Genomic DNA, 17,273 nt, shown 5'->3' on the forward strand with positions numbered 1-17,273 from the left:
ATTGGCATAGTAAATTAAAAAGCATGGTGTCACGCGCCCACCAGCAAACATGAACGAATCTCACTCAATGACCGCGGAAACTGGCTGTTAATACATTGGAGTGAGTCAGCGCAGCAGCAGTAGCGAGCGAATTGAGCTTCGTGCCAGCGCTCGCATCAACGCGATCTTAGCCGCGAAAGCACAGTGAAGGGCGGATTCTGCCTCCGCGGCAGATGGCTTTCAGGATAGAGCCGCGCAGGCGGGCGCCGCGGCGCCCGGCGACGACGACGGCGGAGGTGGAATTTCACCTAGAGTGTCCACATAATTGCTATATGAATAAAAAGATTAGGCAAATATATACAAAAACGCTGCAATGAAAAGCACGTATAATGACACGTGTACTTTTTCTTGTCTCGGGGACTTTATTTCACCCACTAACAACATAAAGTTATCGCTGAGCGCAGGACGCACCTGCCTGATCGGAACTTACTGGAACGTTATTGATGGTTCTATCCGTTGTCTGTTACAGAAACTTGTGTAATATGATTGTACGCGCGACGTGAATTGTGTATTACTTTCTTGAAGACACGCGGGCACCAGCGATCACTCTGGAAACTTCGGTGACTCATGTATAAAAGCCGACGTGCCTGACCGGCCGATCAGATTTTCGATGATCGCCGACAGTGTTCGCCGCTATCGCTGTGCTGTGAATGTAGCCTGTTTTCCTGGGCACAGGTTCGCCCGATAAAGAGATAATTTTGCAATTCACAGTTTTCTGAGTGTGTTCTTGACCGTCACTACCACGTGACATCTGGTGGATTAGCCTTGCGTTCATGTATGGACGCCCCTGACAAGCTGCGATCGAAGCCCCGACCGCGAAGACAACACCAACGTTGTCCCAGACCATCGAGTAAGCCGCAGGCTAGAACACTTGCCCCCGGAACACGGCTTCTACCTGAGACAACCAAGAATATCGTCGCCAACTCAACAAAACCAATGGTAGCCCTAGCGTCCCCCATCCTGCTGCAACAGCCCAGGGAGTCACCGACCTTCCGTGGATCATTGTATGAAGATCCATATAACTCGCTGGAAACATACGAAAGGGTCGCTGCATTCAACAACTGGAACTCCAACGACAAGCTGTGGCATGTGTACTTCGCCATAGAAGGACACCAGTGGGGTCCCGTACTACGGATTGTACCTAGTGTTTGTAAGGGGCGGCCTCTTCAGGGTCTTTCCGAGCATACCTCCTTGTACTTTTTGTACGATCAATAAAAGTTTTTCGCCACCACCACAAGGACGTCGTTTGAAAACCAAAAATCGACCCCGACTACATGGGACCTGTTCCGCAACAGCTTCCTGCCGGCCTTCCCGAGAGTCCTGCGCAAGGAGCGAGCCCAAGCTCTACTGCAAACCCACATGCAGCTGCCGAACGAGATCATCGCGATCTTTCTGGAGGCGATGAATCGCCTATTCCGCCACGCCGGCCTTGACATGTCCGAAGAAAGGAAAGTTCGGTTCTTGATGCGGGGTGTGAAAGAACAACTATTCACCGGATTGATACGCAACCCGTCCAAGACTGTCGCAGACTTTGTTTTGAAGATCACAACGATCGAGAAGATGCTTGAAATGCGCGCCAGGCAATACAATCGCCGTGTGCTGTCAACTACGCCGAAACTCAAGCGCTAGGCGCCGATGATCTGCGCGAGACGACCAGTGAGGTCGTACAGGACGAGCTGCAGAAGTTGTGCCCAAAGTCGCCGCCCCAGGAGACCTCGATTGCTGACATAGTAGCGAAGAGCTTGCGCGGTCACCGGAACTATCAGAAGTTCCGGGATTGCCGCAACCCCAGCCGGCAGCGATTACCTACGCCTCCATCGCCCGCCGTCAAGGTCCGCTTCCGCGACCGCGCAAAGGGCCCGTAACGCTGCAATTCCGTCGTTCACCGCCGCCGCCGCCAGCCCGTCGCCCAGCACAGCTACCCAAGGAAGACGGACATTTCCCGTGCCCCCGACCACCACTCGCTCTGCTTTCATTGCGGGGAACCCGGCCATGTCTACCGCCGATGCCCATTCCGCGACTTGGGACTGCGAGGGTTCGCCGTCCATGCACCGTGCCCACAGCAAGGTGAACGGCCATGTTATATCGCCGACTACCTCGCCGCCACTCAGTGGAGCCCTCCATGACCATTCCGTTCACCGGATACGTGCTGCCCCGACGCTGACCTTACACTATCCCAGCCTGGGGCCAGTCTGCAAGAAAATATCCCGAAAACTAAGAGCAGCAACCTATGCAAGTGCGGTTGCTGTTCGTGGAACTGACGAAGATCCTCCGCCGCCAACGAATACACCGAAAAGGCTATCTCGACGCCAAATAAACGAGACGCCACCATGCAAAAAATACGCCGACAAAAGAAGCCCTGACGACGCGACGTACCAGCCACCGGTCAGCAAGACGCAGCCTTTATCCAACGCCAAGACCAAGCTGCAACGCAAAACAAAGAACCACCGACCTCGACGTGCTTCTCGACGGCCACGCAGTCACCGCTTTAGTCGACACAGGAGCCGACTACTTCGTCGTGAGTGGACCCATCGCTGCCCAGTTGAAGAAAGTTTAGACTGCATAGGAAGGTCCTCAAGTTCGGACCGCTGGAGTACTCCTAATAACGCCGACTGGAATCTGCACAGCAAGAATTACCGGTCATGACCGGACCTACCCTGCTACCTTCGTTATCCTCCAACAGTGTTCTTGAGACGTCAGTCTCGGCATGAACTTCCTGAATCAACGCGGCGCAATCATCTACCTGAAGTCGAAGTAAAAAATTCAAAACCCCTCCCCTACCGGTAACAGGGGGGGGGGGGGAAGCTTGTCCTGTGAAGTCGTAAACCCCTCCCTTGTGAAATGTTGGGTTGTGGTTGGTCAACGTTTGGGCATTAGGTTTGTTGTTTCGCTTCTGCTTCCCCTTGTGAAACTCGTTCACAGGTCCGGCGTTGGTGTTTCACTTCCGCTTCGGCTTGCCGAAACTAAGATTTCCTCGGCGAGCTTGCGCTCATTCACGGGCCCGCTCCCGTTGTCGTTCTTTGAAGGCTACCTCCTCTTCGGCGGAACGAACCAAGCGCAGCCCAACGATAGCCAAATCGCCTTGCACTGATGATAAACGGTGCGGGCGTAGGCGCCAGGTGTGGGTAAGGAGGGTTTCCAACCGCCAGCTGCGGTGAGGAGGAGAACCTGTCAAGCGCCGGCGCCGGCACGCAGCTGTGGAGTTCTCGCGTACGACAGCTGTACCGATGGCAACATGACTGAGGAATTACAACCTTAGCTTGAATAACGCTATCCGAAGATCAAGTGAAATCGTCGGAGAGCTCTCGCAGTCGCTATGCCTTGAGTGTGCTCGAAGATCAAGTCAGCATCCCGCTTCGCTCCAGCATTGTCATTTCCGTCGGCACAGAAACACCCGCATACGTTGAAAGCATCATCAATGGCGACCAACGTCTACTGCTCGACCGCGAAAGTTGCGCAGCAAGAGGGATCGCTCGACTGCACGGAGGGAAAGCGCAAGTGATGCTGACAAACATCAGCCAGGAGTTCACACACCAACAAGGGCACGACGATATGATGCATGGAGGAAATTGTGGAAACCAGCAATGAATTTGTCCTCTCGGATCCTGCCGCCTTTACCTCGACGAACATAGTCTCCGAACCACACTTCGACATAAATCCAAGTCTCCCAATGATTAAGCAGCAATGGCTCAATGTCTCCGACAATACAAAGACTGCTTTTCGACGTCATCGAATATTCAACAAACACAAGTTGCAAAACATATCATAATAACCGAAGAATGCGCTCGACCACTCCGCCAGAGCCCTCACAGAATTTCGACGCGAGAACGTGAAGCTATCGGCCAACAAATCGACGAAATGCGGGGCGACGACATCATCTAACCGTCGAAAAGCCCGTGATATCTCCTATAGTCTTGGGGAAGAGAAAGGACGGAAGCCGACGTTTCTGCGTCAATGATCGTCGACGGCTCTGCAACGCTAAATACTTCTCTTCGATGGATCTCAAAACTTCGTACTGGCATACAGAAGTCGACGAGAGGGATTGCGGAAACAGCGCTTTCATTTTGCCGGACGGCCTCGGAGTTCAAGGTCATACCATTCGATCTGTGTTTGGTGCCTGCAACGTTCCAGCGCGTGATGGAGACGGTGTTGGCAGGGTTGAAGTGGCAGACCTGTCTCGGTCTGCTCAGATGATGTCCTCGCCGGGAATTTCGACGATCACCTTAGGCGGCTTGCGACAGTATACTAAAGACCATCAAGTCATCAGGGCTCACTTTAAAGCCGGAAAAATGCCATTTCGCTTACGACGAGCTTCTGTTCCTGGGCCACGTCATCAGCAAATCTGGAGTCCGCCCTGATCTGCAGAAGATATCTGCCATCGTTAACTTCCCACAGCCCACCAACAAGAAGGGAGTGCGCAGACTCCTTGGTTTGTCTGCCCATTACAGGCACTTCGTCAAGAACTTTTCGTGCATCGCCGAGCCATTAACCACTCACAAAATCAAGCGTCGATTTGAAGTGGCAAGCGCCGCAAGCCAAAGCCTTCCAAGAGGTTAAACCGCGCCTGAAGGCACCACCAGTGCTCGCCAACTTCAACAAAGACGGTGACACCCAAATCCACATCGACGCAAGCAGCCTAGGCGTCGATGCAGTCCTAGCCCAAAGAAACGACGGATTTGAAAGGGTCATATCTTACGCTAGCCGGTCGCTGTCGAAAGCAGAAGCCAAAGCAGAAGCTACGGAAAAAGAATGCCTGGCCATCATTTGGACTACCAAGAAATTCCGTCCTTACCTATACGGCTGGCCCTCCAAACTCGTAAGCGACTACCATGCCTTGTGTTGGCTGGCAAATTTAAAGGACCCTTCAGTACGCCCCGCACGATGGAGTCTGAGACTGCAGGAGTTTGACATCACCGTCGTCTATAAATCGGGACGGAAACACTCTGATGCCGACTGCCTATCACGCGCCCCCATTGACCCGCCACTTCAAGACGATGAGGATGACGATGCCTTCCTAAGAAGAATAGGTGCGGAAGACTTTGCTGAACAGCAACGAGCATACTTGGAGCTAAAGAGCTTCGTCGAGTATTTGGAAGTCAACACTGACGTTGTCCCTAGGGCATTTAGGCGAGGATTTTCTTCATTTTCGTAACAAAACGACGTCCTTGTAGGGGAGAACTTTTCACCAGTCCGCAATCAACTACCTTCTTGTTCACTCAGCCCTGCTTCCATAACTACTGCATGCACTACATGACGATCCGACCGCTGCGCACCTGGGACTCTCCTGGACGCTACTGAGGATACAGGAAAGGTATGAGTGGCCGCGCCTGCCCGCCGACGTCGCCGTTACGTCAAGACATGCCGAGACTGTCAGCGACGCAAGGCACGACCGACAAGGCCAGCGGGATTATTAGAGCCGATTGAGCCTCCTTGCCGACCCTTCCAGCAGATTGGGACGGATTTGTTGGGACCCTTTCCGACGTCAACATCCGGAAATAAGTGGATCGTCGTTGTGACGGACTACCTAACCCGCTTCACTCATCACCGACAGAGGAACGTCCTTCACAGCAGAGCTCACCAAAGCACTTCCACAGCAGTTAAACAAGTCACAGGAGGACAACTGCCTACCAACCACAGACGAATGGTCTTAAGGAGCGGCTGAACAAGACCCTCTTCGACATACTTGCAATGTACGCCGACCACACGACGTGGGATGCCGTCCTGCAAAGCTAACCTTCGCTCATAACACGGCGGTGCAAGAAACAACACAGATCACTCCATTTAAGCTGGTTGACGGCAGGAACCCGATGACGACTCTCGACGCCATGCTGCCGCACGTCATCGACAAAGAGAATCTCGACGTCGCCGCCAATCTCCAGCACGCCGAAGAAGCCCGACAGCACGCCCGCCTGCGCATAAAGAACCAGCAGAGGACCGACAGCCGACACTACAATCTTTGACGACGCTACGTCTAGTACCAGCCTGGCGATCGTGTTTGAGTTTGGACCCCAATACGTCGACCGGGACTTAGCGAGAAACATTTGCGACGCTATTTCGGACCCTACAAGATCATCCAACGTGCACTGGACAACGCGGTCGTGCCAGACGGCATTTGGCAATCACAGCGGGCCCGCTCACGGTGCCGCTCACGTCCATGTACGCCTTAAGCCCTTCTACCAGCGCTAACTCTGGGACTTTGTTATTCACTGCATGTTTTTTATTTTCTTGCGACCGTGTTTGCAGCATCGGAACCATGCTATTGAGGAGGAGGGCATTGACGCGTTTACGTATCCTTTTCTCGGGGGCTGCATTTGAACCACTAACTGATTAAAGTTATCGCTGAGCGCAAGACGCGCCTGCATGAATGAAACTTACTGGCATGTTATCGAAGGTTCTGTGCACTGACTGTTGTGTCCAAAGCTTGTGTAATCTGATTGTATGCGCGACGCGAATTTTGTAGTACAATATGGAAGACGCGCGGATATCAGCGATTACTCTGGGAACTTCGACGACTCATGTATAAAAGCCGACGCGCTTGACCGGCTGATCAGAATTTCGACGATCGCCGACTGTGTTCGCCACTATGGTTGTGCTTTGAGTGTATCCTGTTTTTCTAGGCACACATTCGCCCAATTTTGCCATTCACAGTTTTGATACTCTGTTCTTCACCGTCAGTGCCACGTGACAATAGCACACCTGATCAACTCAAGCAGGCTACCCGGCTATCTGTCACCGCCCTATTTCAAAGGGGATGCCTGTAAATTATCATCATCATAGATATAGATAAAATGCAACTAAGGTCCCGCAATTTTCGTTGGTGGCTCCGATTGTTTCACGATTATCGTGTTCGCTTCCCCTTCTTATCACAATCTGAATTACTTCTGCTTTCGCTTTTGTGTTGTCAGCCAATCCAACCATTTCTTGCTCAAGGAAACCAGCATAAGTGCACCCGTTACTCAGCGACATGTTGCTCAAGTTCATTCGCGTATGGTCCTAGCTACGCCATAATGCGTCCAGTCCGTGGACATTACGGCAGCACACCCTCTCATGAAAAATAATTATATCAGTTTAATATCATATTACTGCTGGAAGAGGCGCCGACTCCTCTTGTGCGTGTGAAAAAATTAACGCACCAATGAAAGTAATTAAATAGCGCTAGGTTGACTGCGACCATCGCTTTTGTGCCTAGCTAAAACACGCAGTCGAGGTCGCTCGCGGCAGTGCAGGCTCGCCTAGATGAACGGCCACTTTCGGAGTAGGTCATCCTGGAGTTCTGGCTTACACGGGCGTCACACGTCAAGGCGATCATGGCGCTAATGTGCTTCCCAAGCTCATGTGATCTATTCAAACTGCTGCGAGCCTGCCATGCTTTCTTTCATGCATGTGCTTTAATTTTTCCTATGATAGTTGGGCGAGTCGATACAATTGAATCTTAACCTGCAGCGCGAAGAAACCAGACTGGACACTAAGCAAGGACGCCCGTGTCGCTGTGCAGCGCTCATGTCTTAATTCATTGCGTCCCGTCTGCGTTGTTCGCGCTCTAGGTAAAGGTCGATTTCTTCGTTTTAGGTGCGAAGCACTTTATGCTCTCGGGCTGTGGGCGTCTCCTGTCATCGTCGTCACGGTAAAACAAGCGGGTCGTGCTCGCGCTCGGCACGCGCCCGTGCCCCTGCTCCCGCGTTCGTCGTCGTCATCTTCCAAATCAAGCAGCTCGTGCTCGCGCTCGGCACGCGTTCGTGCCCCTGCTCCCGCGTTCATCGTCGTCCTCTTCCACAGCTGGCTGTGTTGCCGCTCATCATTCGAGCGTAGAATTTCCCTTCTCTCCTATCGTTGTAATGGGGACGCCGCGTTTCCGGGGTTATGAGTCATTGCTTAAGGTAGTATGAGCCCATTAGCGGTGCATAACTGCATGCTTCGCACCTCCCCAGGTTTCACGTTAGTGGAGCTGTATTTCACTCGATGGGTCATTTGACACTTACGTATAAAAGTTAATTCACCGCTCACACCGACCCTAGGACTTAAGTCGTGCTAACTGTAATGACTAATAAAAACTAAAACAGTAACAAAGGCGTCCATAATGGCCAAACTGCAGAGGGAGTTAAAGAAAACAATGATGGCTTCGCTAATACTTCATGGTAAAAGACATCATCAAGCTTGTCCTAAAATAATACTAGTGACGGCTTGGCCCCACGGCGACATTTTTTTTTCATTATCTCTCGCTTTAACCCATCCTCAGCGTACGATAACAAAGCTAACGTTTCTTTTCCGGTAGACCTTCCTATACCTAACCCCGCCATTTATCTCCGATTCACTGGGAAGCATCATAATGATCCAAAGTTATCAGATATGCTTCCTTTCCGTGTAAATCTTCATTCAAGCCTCGGTGCTTATCTTGCAGACACGTACCTGGAGAGCCTCATAGAGGAAGAAGTCCACGTATGTGACGTTCTTCCCAGCGCCGAATGGCCCGTGCTTGGCCAGGTACGTGTCGACCTGGCGCAGCTTGTCGGCGATGTCCACAAGGAACTGGGCCCGCTTCTCGTCAGTGTAGTCAGGACTGTGGCAGACGCGAAATGCAGCCCACCCGATGTCAGACGCCTGCGATCCGGAGGAGAACAATGTGTGGAACAAAGAGAAAAAGAAAAGTTCATCAGAGAACAGTTTCCGTTGTATTCTTGAAGTGCTAAAATATAACCAAACTGAACTATCAACGAAAGCTGGACGCTAAGCACACACATTAATGCATCGGCATTATGACCTTTTAGTCCACTGGAGGATGAAGGCGCCTGCCGGAGCGGAGGTCTCCAGGTACTTCTGTGGGGTTTATGGTGTGAGACCGGGCTAGTTCATAATCCGTGTGCACAGCGGGACAACAAATGATGGAGATAAGTGCTGGTCTCTGTCGTACGTTTCCGTTCTTTCTGTACAAATCGTGCTGTTTAAACCAGTTCTATCTAATGGCTACGCATTTATTGATCTTACCTCACCACTTAAATGTTTGCCGCTTTCTGTCGTGTTTCCCTTACCTTAGCGCGCATTGTTACTGTATATACCAATCTAGTATATGCTCTACGTGTTGCACAGTCAATCCAACTGCAGTCATTGCTCTTAATCGCAAGATGACATTGAATTATTTGACATTAAGAAATAGAGTTGGAATGCATAGAACCGATAACACGAGGCACTGGTGTACCATATCAGGGCAATTCTAGAGCTATGTCGGCTTAGGACTAATTGTTAAAGATGCCGAATTTTTCACTTCAACTCTACTAATATTTGAGATACGCCTGTCCGCTCTCTTACGCACATTGCCATCTTCACGTTTCTTAACGTAACGTTTACAGTTAGTTGCTCCAAATGCCAATTGTATTGCTTAGAGCTTACAGTATGCACCCATTGTGTACTTTTTAATAAGGCTATTGTACCCTGCCTCCCTAATGCGTGCTCGCTATATGTGCTCCAGCCCATTTCTATTCTTCTGCGACTTACTGCACCACTGTACACAATTTCGACGCATTCATAAACTACTCTGCCTTGATTGTGAATATCGCATCCACTTGTTCCTTTTTTTCTTGTGGCACGAGCACCGAGTGTCAGTTTTGTTTCTTGCACAGCAACTTCCGGTTAGGGACCGACTTCCGGTTTGTCACAGAGGTGGGACGAAATTACAAATAAACAATAACAACAGGTAGATATCGATGGTTCTACTTATGGTTGATTATATATATGACATCAGAGCACTGGTTTATTACAGTAATTAGCTAATTTAGTGTCAGGAAATTAGAAACAATTAAGGAAAGTCTAATTGCCAAACACGACAGCACACAATCGTACACTTTAGATAGCCACCGAGTCAGTACAGGTTCCCCTGAAATTGCAAGAGCAGAAGCGACGTAATCAGTGACGTCGCATTTAAACCAGTGGTACCCGCTCATTACTACTTAAAATAAAAACAAGCTAATTAGAGCTACACACCACCTGACACAGTGCACGTCGGCTGCAAAAAACAGCGGTGGGGTGACGTCCCTCCCTCCTCTCTCGCTTCTCTCCTGGCACGCACCGGGGGAGCGATCGGAGATCTTTGTTCGTTTCCCGTTCTGTTCACTTGCCGCAACGTGACAAAGTGGCAGTATGCAAAATTTGTGACAACGGGAGGCAGAGAGCGGCCAATCGGCAAGCGGCGAACTCTTCGGACGGCAAACGTCCGGGGAGAGCGTCCTTTTGGTGACGTCAAAATAACGGCACGCTCCTGTCATTCATTTTAATTACGAGCACGTCGTCTGCTAGGAGCAGACCGGCTTCGCATGGCACTAGTCGTAGATTGGATTGCATCCAAACGTCCGCTGCCCCTACGGAATGGTTTACTGCTTGCGGATTGGCTGCTCTCTCCCTCCCGTTCTCATAAAATTTTGCATACCGCCACTTTGTGACGTCGCGGCAACTGAACAGAAAGCGAAACGAACAATATCTGATCGCGACCCTGCTCGGTCACTCGCTCGCGCGTGCCAGCTGCGCGCCGGCGTTTGTTACATGCTCTCAGGTCCGCGGTTGAGGGGCGCGTAAGGTACGCTTCGTGCGCCTTCCACTAGGAGGCTACGCATTGCGCCCTCCACGCCTTCCTTCGCTCCCTGACCCGCTCCTCTGTGCGCTGCTATTTCCCGCCAATTCCGTTCGCTCGCTCCTGCGAGTTCGGTTTCCCGCCTAGGGTTGGTAATATCGATGAACGATTAATCGATTATAGGTATCCTGCAAAACGATTAATCTTCATCAATGTCCACCTTTCATTTAATCGGCTTAATCGATTAGACACGTTCGATTAATCGTTGTCGAGAGTTTGACAGGAGCTGCGCGAAAATTTTGAAATCGTACTAGAATGGCGGAGCACGAGCGGTGACTGTGCGGCTGTGGTAGAGCTAGCGACTGTCGACTGTTTTTCCGAGTCCTGAGTGATTTCAAGCCGAATGCTTCTCTCTTCACCCACACCGCACACGCCACCCGAAGCCGGAGGCTTGGAATGCCCTTGTATTCAAAGCATACTATAGCAACCGAGTCGTTGATCGTCGTGCCACTCCCAGTCCACTAATGCCGCGACACAGGGCGCTCGCCGGTTTGGAGCACGCGTATTTGACGTAACGATGAACTTCATGTCAATTCCAGCAAATTTGTAGCTTCCGAACGTCAATTCTTGCAAGCTGGTTGTGCGGACATTCAAAGAAGGCACTGGTTTCACCCGAACATCCCAGCCAATCGACATTCCTTCGCTCTGTAGAAAAGAGCACGTTGCTTAAAATCCTAAGCCATGGTTTTGGAGGTGATGGTGGTGGTGTTGCAGAAGGCAGAGTTAGCCTGACCTACATAGCCGGCAATCGCAATTGTTCCAGAGCGGGGAAGCGCAGCGTCCAGTCTTGAATGACCAAGCCAGGGTGTACGCGGGATCGGTTCTCATGCGGAACAACAGCGTCGCTTCCTCGCTAGTAATGTCCATGGATCACACAAGTTTGGCGCGGCGTCTTGTTGATAGCCCTAAAGTGATTACGGATTGGAAAAATGCTTAGCGCTCTCACTTTTGGGACACATGTCAGCGCTTGGCGTGCAAGAGCGTCAGCTTTTCGTTTCCTTCAATTCCTACGTGGGATGATATCCACTGAAATTTTGCGTTAAATTCCTTGCTCATTAGATATTTGATCAGTGCTAGAGATTGCCTTGTAAACTTCTCTCGAGGTAGGTCAAGATGTAGTCGCTGTAACACTGACTTTGAGTCGGTCAGGACCACGATATCTCGTGCAGAATAGCCCCATAGTTTTCGCAAGGCCGCGGTAATTGCGGCGCTTTGTACTGTTGTAGACGAAACTACGCGATCCAGGCGGCCAGACCATGATACGTCAAGGGAGGGTATGCGGAATGCCACTGCGCAGCTATCTGTTTGTGCACACACCGACCCGTCTGTGTACGCTTGTAGGTGGCTTTGATACGCTGTGCTCAAGTGGTCCAGTACAAGGAACTTAGCTTCGGCAGTTGGAATGGTGCGTTTCGCCAGTAGCCTGGAGTACATTGAGGCTGCAGGTAACGTCCAAAAAAAGACCATGGCGGGTCGAGACTACTCCGTTTATGCCATTCCGATCCTGAAAATCAGAAGGTGTTAAGCGCAGCAGGGAAATCGGAGCGAGTTCTTGTTCTTAGCCGCAGGAGAAGCACCGTGCCTTGGAGGACTCGCCCAGCCTTAATAGCTGTGTGAACAAAGCGCGAGATACCAAAAGGCGGACAGTGGGAGAGACTGCTTCATTAGTAACCTTGTTTGAAGCTGCCCGAGGAACTCCCATCGCCAAGCGAAGTCCCTTTCTATATACTGTCTCCAAGCACTCGAAATGACTCGGTGACTGTGATACGAGCGACAGTTGATAGAGAATACGGCTTGTTATCAGTGCAACGTTCAGTGTAAGCATGAATATTGGATCGCTTCCCCAACGTACACCAGCCAAGTGACGAAGTGCGTTGACTCTTTGCACTGATGCAGCCAGAACACTTTCAACTACGTGTCGCCGCAGTAGCTTGCTGTCTATGGTGACGCCCAGGAAACGAGCACTAGTTGCACGGCGAACTGGATGGCCTCTGATATCCAGCGTCAGACGGGTTGACTCTGCCTCATTCTAGTAATTTTCTTCTGCCCTGTGCATATTGCAATTCCTTGCATGTTTTAGTTGGACTTCACCTTTCACTTCTGCCATTTTATAACATAATAATGTTTATGTTTTCAACGGCCACTATAGTGCCAACTCTATTTAGTCTTTAACAAATGAAAGATTAAACTTTATACACCTTGTATTTCTAACTTATTTCTAGTGTAATTGTGATAACTACTTAGTGAAGCATTTGAATTTCTCGTAGAACTAATGGCTGCATCATCGAGTAATTTAGATCAAGGGTTAGAATTGTGCGACCTTGCCACAGGCAATTAAAAAACGGTATAATAACTGAGCCTAAATCGAGAGTAATAAGTAGGCAACCTAAAAGCGAAGCATTCTTATTGAATGACTGGAAATTGTAATGCATCTGCCCCGCGCAGCCTCTGAGCGACTGGTGTCTGCGCAAGAACTGTGGCTTTCGTCGAGCACAGACATTCGGAATAGTGCCCACTTGCATTTGCGTTTTCCTCCCCGGGAGCCCAATAAATGTTACAAAGTTATTTAAAGAGAAACGGAAATGTCGACAGTTTCGAATAGTGAATTCTCCTGCCGAGCACGAGTCGAACTAATAAAATTTTATTCGTATCTATTTATGCACCTCTATATTTATTCTTCAAACGTCGGATACTCTCTTTTAACCATTTGTAATCGCTATAAAGCCAATATCCTATCCCTTGACATATATTTTCCAGTAATTATTCATTAGTCCCAAACATATCAGTAGCCTTTCCTACGGTATGCTCGGAGCAATCACTGGTTCCCAGAGGCAACCGTCGCGCCCCGGGGTACACAGCTCAGATTGAGAACCGCCAAGTCGGCACCGGTGCCGTCCTCAGTTTTCAAAACAAGTGACTCTCCACTGAGTATTCCCCGACTGTGCCTGGGATCAGCCGCCGGTGTAAATAGTCACCATGAACAGAATTTGCACGACACCGCCGTTAACGTAAACGGCGCCTCGTGGAGGCCATGACGGCCACACACGTCAGCCCTTCCAAACACCACGGTGGCGAACGTCCTTCCCTCGGTCAGAGCCGCTCTGCCCTTGAAAACGAGGCACCAGCCGAAAGGTATGCACCAAGACGGTGTGTTGAATTTGACTGCTCTTCGCTGGCGCGCTGAGTTGCCGACTTTTGTTGCAGCAACTCTATACCGCAACCGACTCTTCTGTCCCACCGGCGCTACAGTGTTTGGATCGCACACGTGAGTCAACGCCGTCGTAAGCCCGTCCTTTTAGTACACCGTTCTATTAACACAAGCTCGATCGACATTGGGAAGCTTAATGTGCGATGTATGAGGCCCTTTCAATTTGGTTGGCATTAAATATGTTTCACCAAGAAAGCGTTTATCGGTGGTTTATGCACTGCACACATCACCTGGTGCTCGAGCATTTCAACCCTGCGCACTGTTTCTTCGTCCTTCGGTGCCAGGCCGTGCTTGCGTCCCAGGTAGCGCAGGATGGCCTGGCTCTGAGTCATCCGCACGTCGCCATCGATGATGTACGGCAGGTTGGGGAAGTCCAGGTCCAGCTTGTACTTCACCGCCAGCCACTCGTCCCGGCTGGGTTCCGGGCCGTCACCAAAGCCATACCTGCATGCCAGAGGAAAGATGCTTAGGATGGTTTTCCTTTTGTTTAAATGAATGTCTCATGGGCTCCTACAACAATCTAGATCGCGCTCACAACTGCTGCTTAAGCGCGACGTGGTTCTTTTTTTTCTTCAATGCCCTTGTAACAGTCGCAAAATATTTTGAAGTAGCGATAGGCTATAGCAGTGCAAGCGTATTCATTTTATCGCGATGTCCTGGTTAGCGCAAAGTTGGGTTCAATGTATGGTTTTCGTAACGGTTTCCAGAAACACAAAATTGTCAGATGTGGCTAAAGGCGACCCCTTAGAACGAAACCTTTGCAATTTATCAACAAGCTTCGAAGCTGCATAACGACTTTCTCTTCAACTTTGCCCACCTTGAGGGTTTCCGTAGAACTAATTCGTTCAGGGCAGGAAAGCTGATAGCTATTGCGCTAGCACTATCACAGACCGAAGCGGACGTAATAGTTTGTGACTCTCAGGCGGCAGTACGAAATTTCGCTAATGGCCGAATCTCTCCTGAAGCACTACGAATCCTAATGGCAGGTACCAAAAGTCAAGAAAATGATGTTTATTTAATATGGACACCCGCTCACACCTCCACCTCGCCAGGAGACAGCAATAATAATAAAACGACTTATGACGTGGCTCGAGGGCTTACGGACCGAGTCACGGCCGATAATAGGGCCGGCACCTTAGCGTCTCCTGAGAACGAGGATGGAGTGAAGTGGGAATGGAAGGATCGTATGACCAGATTTAATGACATCACACAACACTACAAGTTGCAAAGGTGAATTTTCCCACCACCTCACCAAAAGCTCAGCAAAAAGCAGTCTGTCTAATGGCGGCAATTACAGACCAGAACTTATCCGGACCCAGCGATCTCACATCTCATTTACCCAGACATAGTGCAAGACAGATAAATGCAAAAACTGTGGTTCTAGAGCCATTCTGGAACATATGCTGTGGGAATTGATTGAAGAGAGTACAAATATTGGAAAAGAGCTTGGTAAACGTTTAGGGGGTTGCTTTCAACTTCACACCATTTTGTCTTGTTTAATAAATGTCACTAAATGGCAAGCTTTGGTACTAAAGATGTGCAATATACTTGAATATGGTAGCTAAAAAAACACTGAAAGAAAAAAAAATATCTAGCGCTCTACAATTTGCTAATACCGCTGAAGTGGCCTTGATGCGCTTCGTGTCTGGTTGCCAGTCAAAACTAGAGTCATCAGTTTCTCCAAGGAACGTGCGAAGACGCTGCGGCACCGGATCTGCACGGAGCGCCGTAACCCCACCACGCGGGCAGTATGCTTTGTGGATAGCATGTGATCTCGCTCGCCTGTAGGGCGTATTACGTTTCTTCAAGCGATCAGCGCGGACTTCCATGGAACGATCATCACAATCATCATCACCAGCCTATATTTATGTCCACTGCAGGACGAAGGCCTCTCCCTGTGATGTCCAATTGCACGTGTCTTGCGCTAGCTGATTTCAACTTGCGCCCGCAAATTTCCTAATTTCATCACCCCACCTAGTTTTCTGCCGTCCTCGACTGCGCTTCCCCTCTCTTGGTACTCTCTTGGTCTCCATTCTGTAACTCTAATGGTCCCCCGGTTATCCATCCTACGCATTACATGGCCTGCCCAGCTCCATTTTTTCCGCTTAATGTCAACTAGAATATCGGATATCCCCGTTTGTTCTCTGATCCACACCGCTCTCTTCCCGTATCTTAATGTTAGGCCTAATATTTTTCGTTCCGTCGCTCTTTGTGCGGTCCTTAACTTGTTCTCGAGCTTCTTTGTTAACCTCCAAGTTTCCGCCCCATATGTTAGCACCGGTAGAATGCAATGATTGTACACTTTTCTCTTCAACGACAGTGGTAAGCTCTCAGTCAGGATTTGGTAATGCCTGCCGTATGCACTCTAACCAAATTTTATTCTTCTGTAAATTTCTTTCTCGTGATCAGGGTCCCCTGTGAGTAATTTGACCTAGATAAACATACTCCTTTACAGATTCTAGAGGCTGATTGCCGATCCTGAATTTTTGTTTCCTTGCCAGGATATTGAATATTATCTTTGTCTTCTGTATATTAATCTTCAACCCCACTATTACACTTTCTCAGTTAAGATCCTCAATCATTTGCTGCAATTCGTCCCCATTGTTGCTGAATAGGACAATGTCATCTGCAGACCGAAGGTTGCTGATATATTAGCCGTTGATCCTCACTCCTAAGCCTTCCCAGTCCAAGAGCTTGAAAACTTCTAAGCATACAGTGAATAGCATTGAAGAGATTGTGTCTGCTTGCCTGACCCCTTTCTTGATAGGTATCTTTCTACTTTTCTTGTGGAGAAATAAGGTTGCTGTGTAATCCTTGTAGATATTTGCCAAGATATTCACGTATGCCTCCGGTACTCCTTGATGTGATGCTGAAAAGAAACTGGAGGAGAATTAGGATCCTACATTGATATCGCTGATAGCCATCTAGATGAAAGATATTACAGACTCGCTAAAGAAAGCGGACGAGCAGACGGAGCAGTTAAAAACACCCAAAACAGCTCACTCGGAATCTGCAAAAACCACTGAGTACGAGTTAAAGATAATAAGTGCTCTGCACAGCGTCAGCGCATACCTTTCTCGACAAGTACGGGAAACAGCGAGGGAGCAATCCAACGTTAATGTCGAAGCTATACAACCGCAGCAAGCAACAATACTGAAGCTACCGAAGATATAAATATTGTAGTTGGACGGTGATAAAATGAAATGGCAGATATTTTGGCGGCAATTTGAAATAGCTGTACACGAAAGAACCGAGTTGATCGAAAGTCAGAAATTTACCTACCTTAAATTATGGCAGTTTTGCGTGCCAAAACCACGATCTGATTATGAGGCAAGCCGTAGTGGGGGACTCCGGAAATTTGGACCACCTGGGGTTCTTTAACGCGCACCTAAATCTGAGCACACGGGT

At 49.6% G+C, this 17,273-nt stretch overlaps 1 protein-coding gene across 2 annotated transcripts in view; it reads right to left on the reverse strand.

The window, feature by feature from the left end:
• Positions 1-17,273, reverse strand: part of LOC119461761 (glutathione S-transferase Mu 1) — a 90,312-nt gene that overhangs the window by 15,608 nt on the left and 57,431 nt on the right. Inside the window, exons 2-3 of one of the 2 annotated variants that reach the window (XM_049672122.1) lie at positions 14,096-14,309; positions 8,446-8,637 (exon numbers count right to left, since the gene is read on the reverse strand). The exons of the other annotated variant lie outside the window; for it this stretch is intronic. Of the exons in view, the coding sequence (XP_049528079.1) occupies positions 8,446-8,637; positions 14,096-14,309 (406 nt within the window). The remainder of the gene's footprint in view (positions 1-8,445; positions 8,638-14,095; positions 14,310-17,273) is intronic. 2 annotated transcript variants of the gene reach the window in all.

The sequence above is a fragment of the Dermacentor silvarum genome, chromosome 8 (genome assembly GCF_013339745.2).
Source record: "Dermacentor silvarum isolate Dsil-2018 chromosome 8, BIME_Dsil_1.4, whole genome shotgun sequence".
NCBI lineage: Eukaryota > Metazoa > Arthropoda > Arachnida > Ixodida > Ixodidae > Dermacentor > Dermacentor silvarum.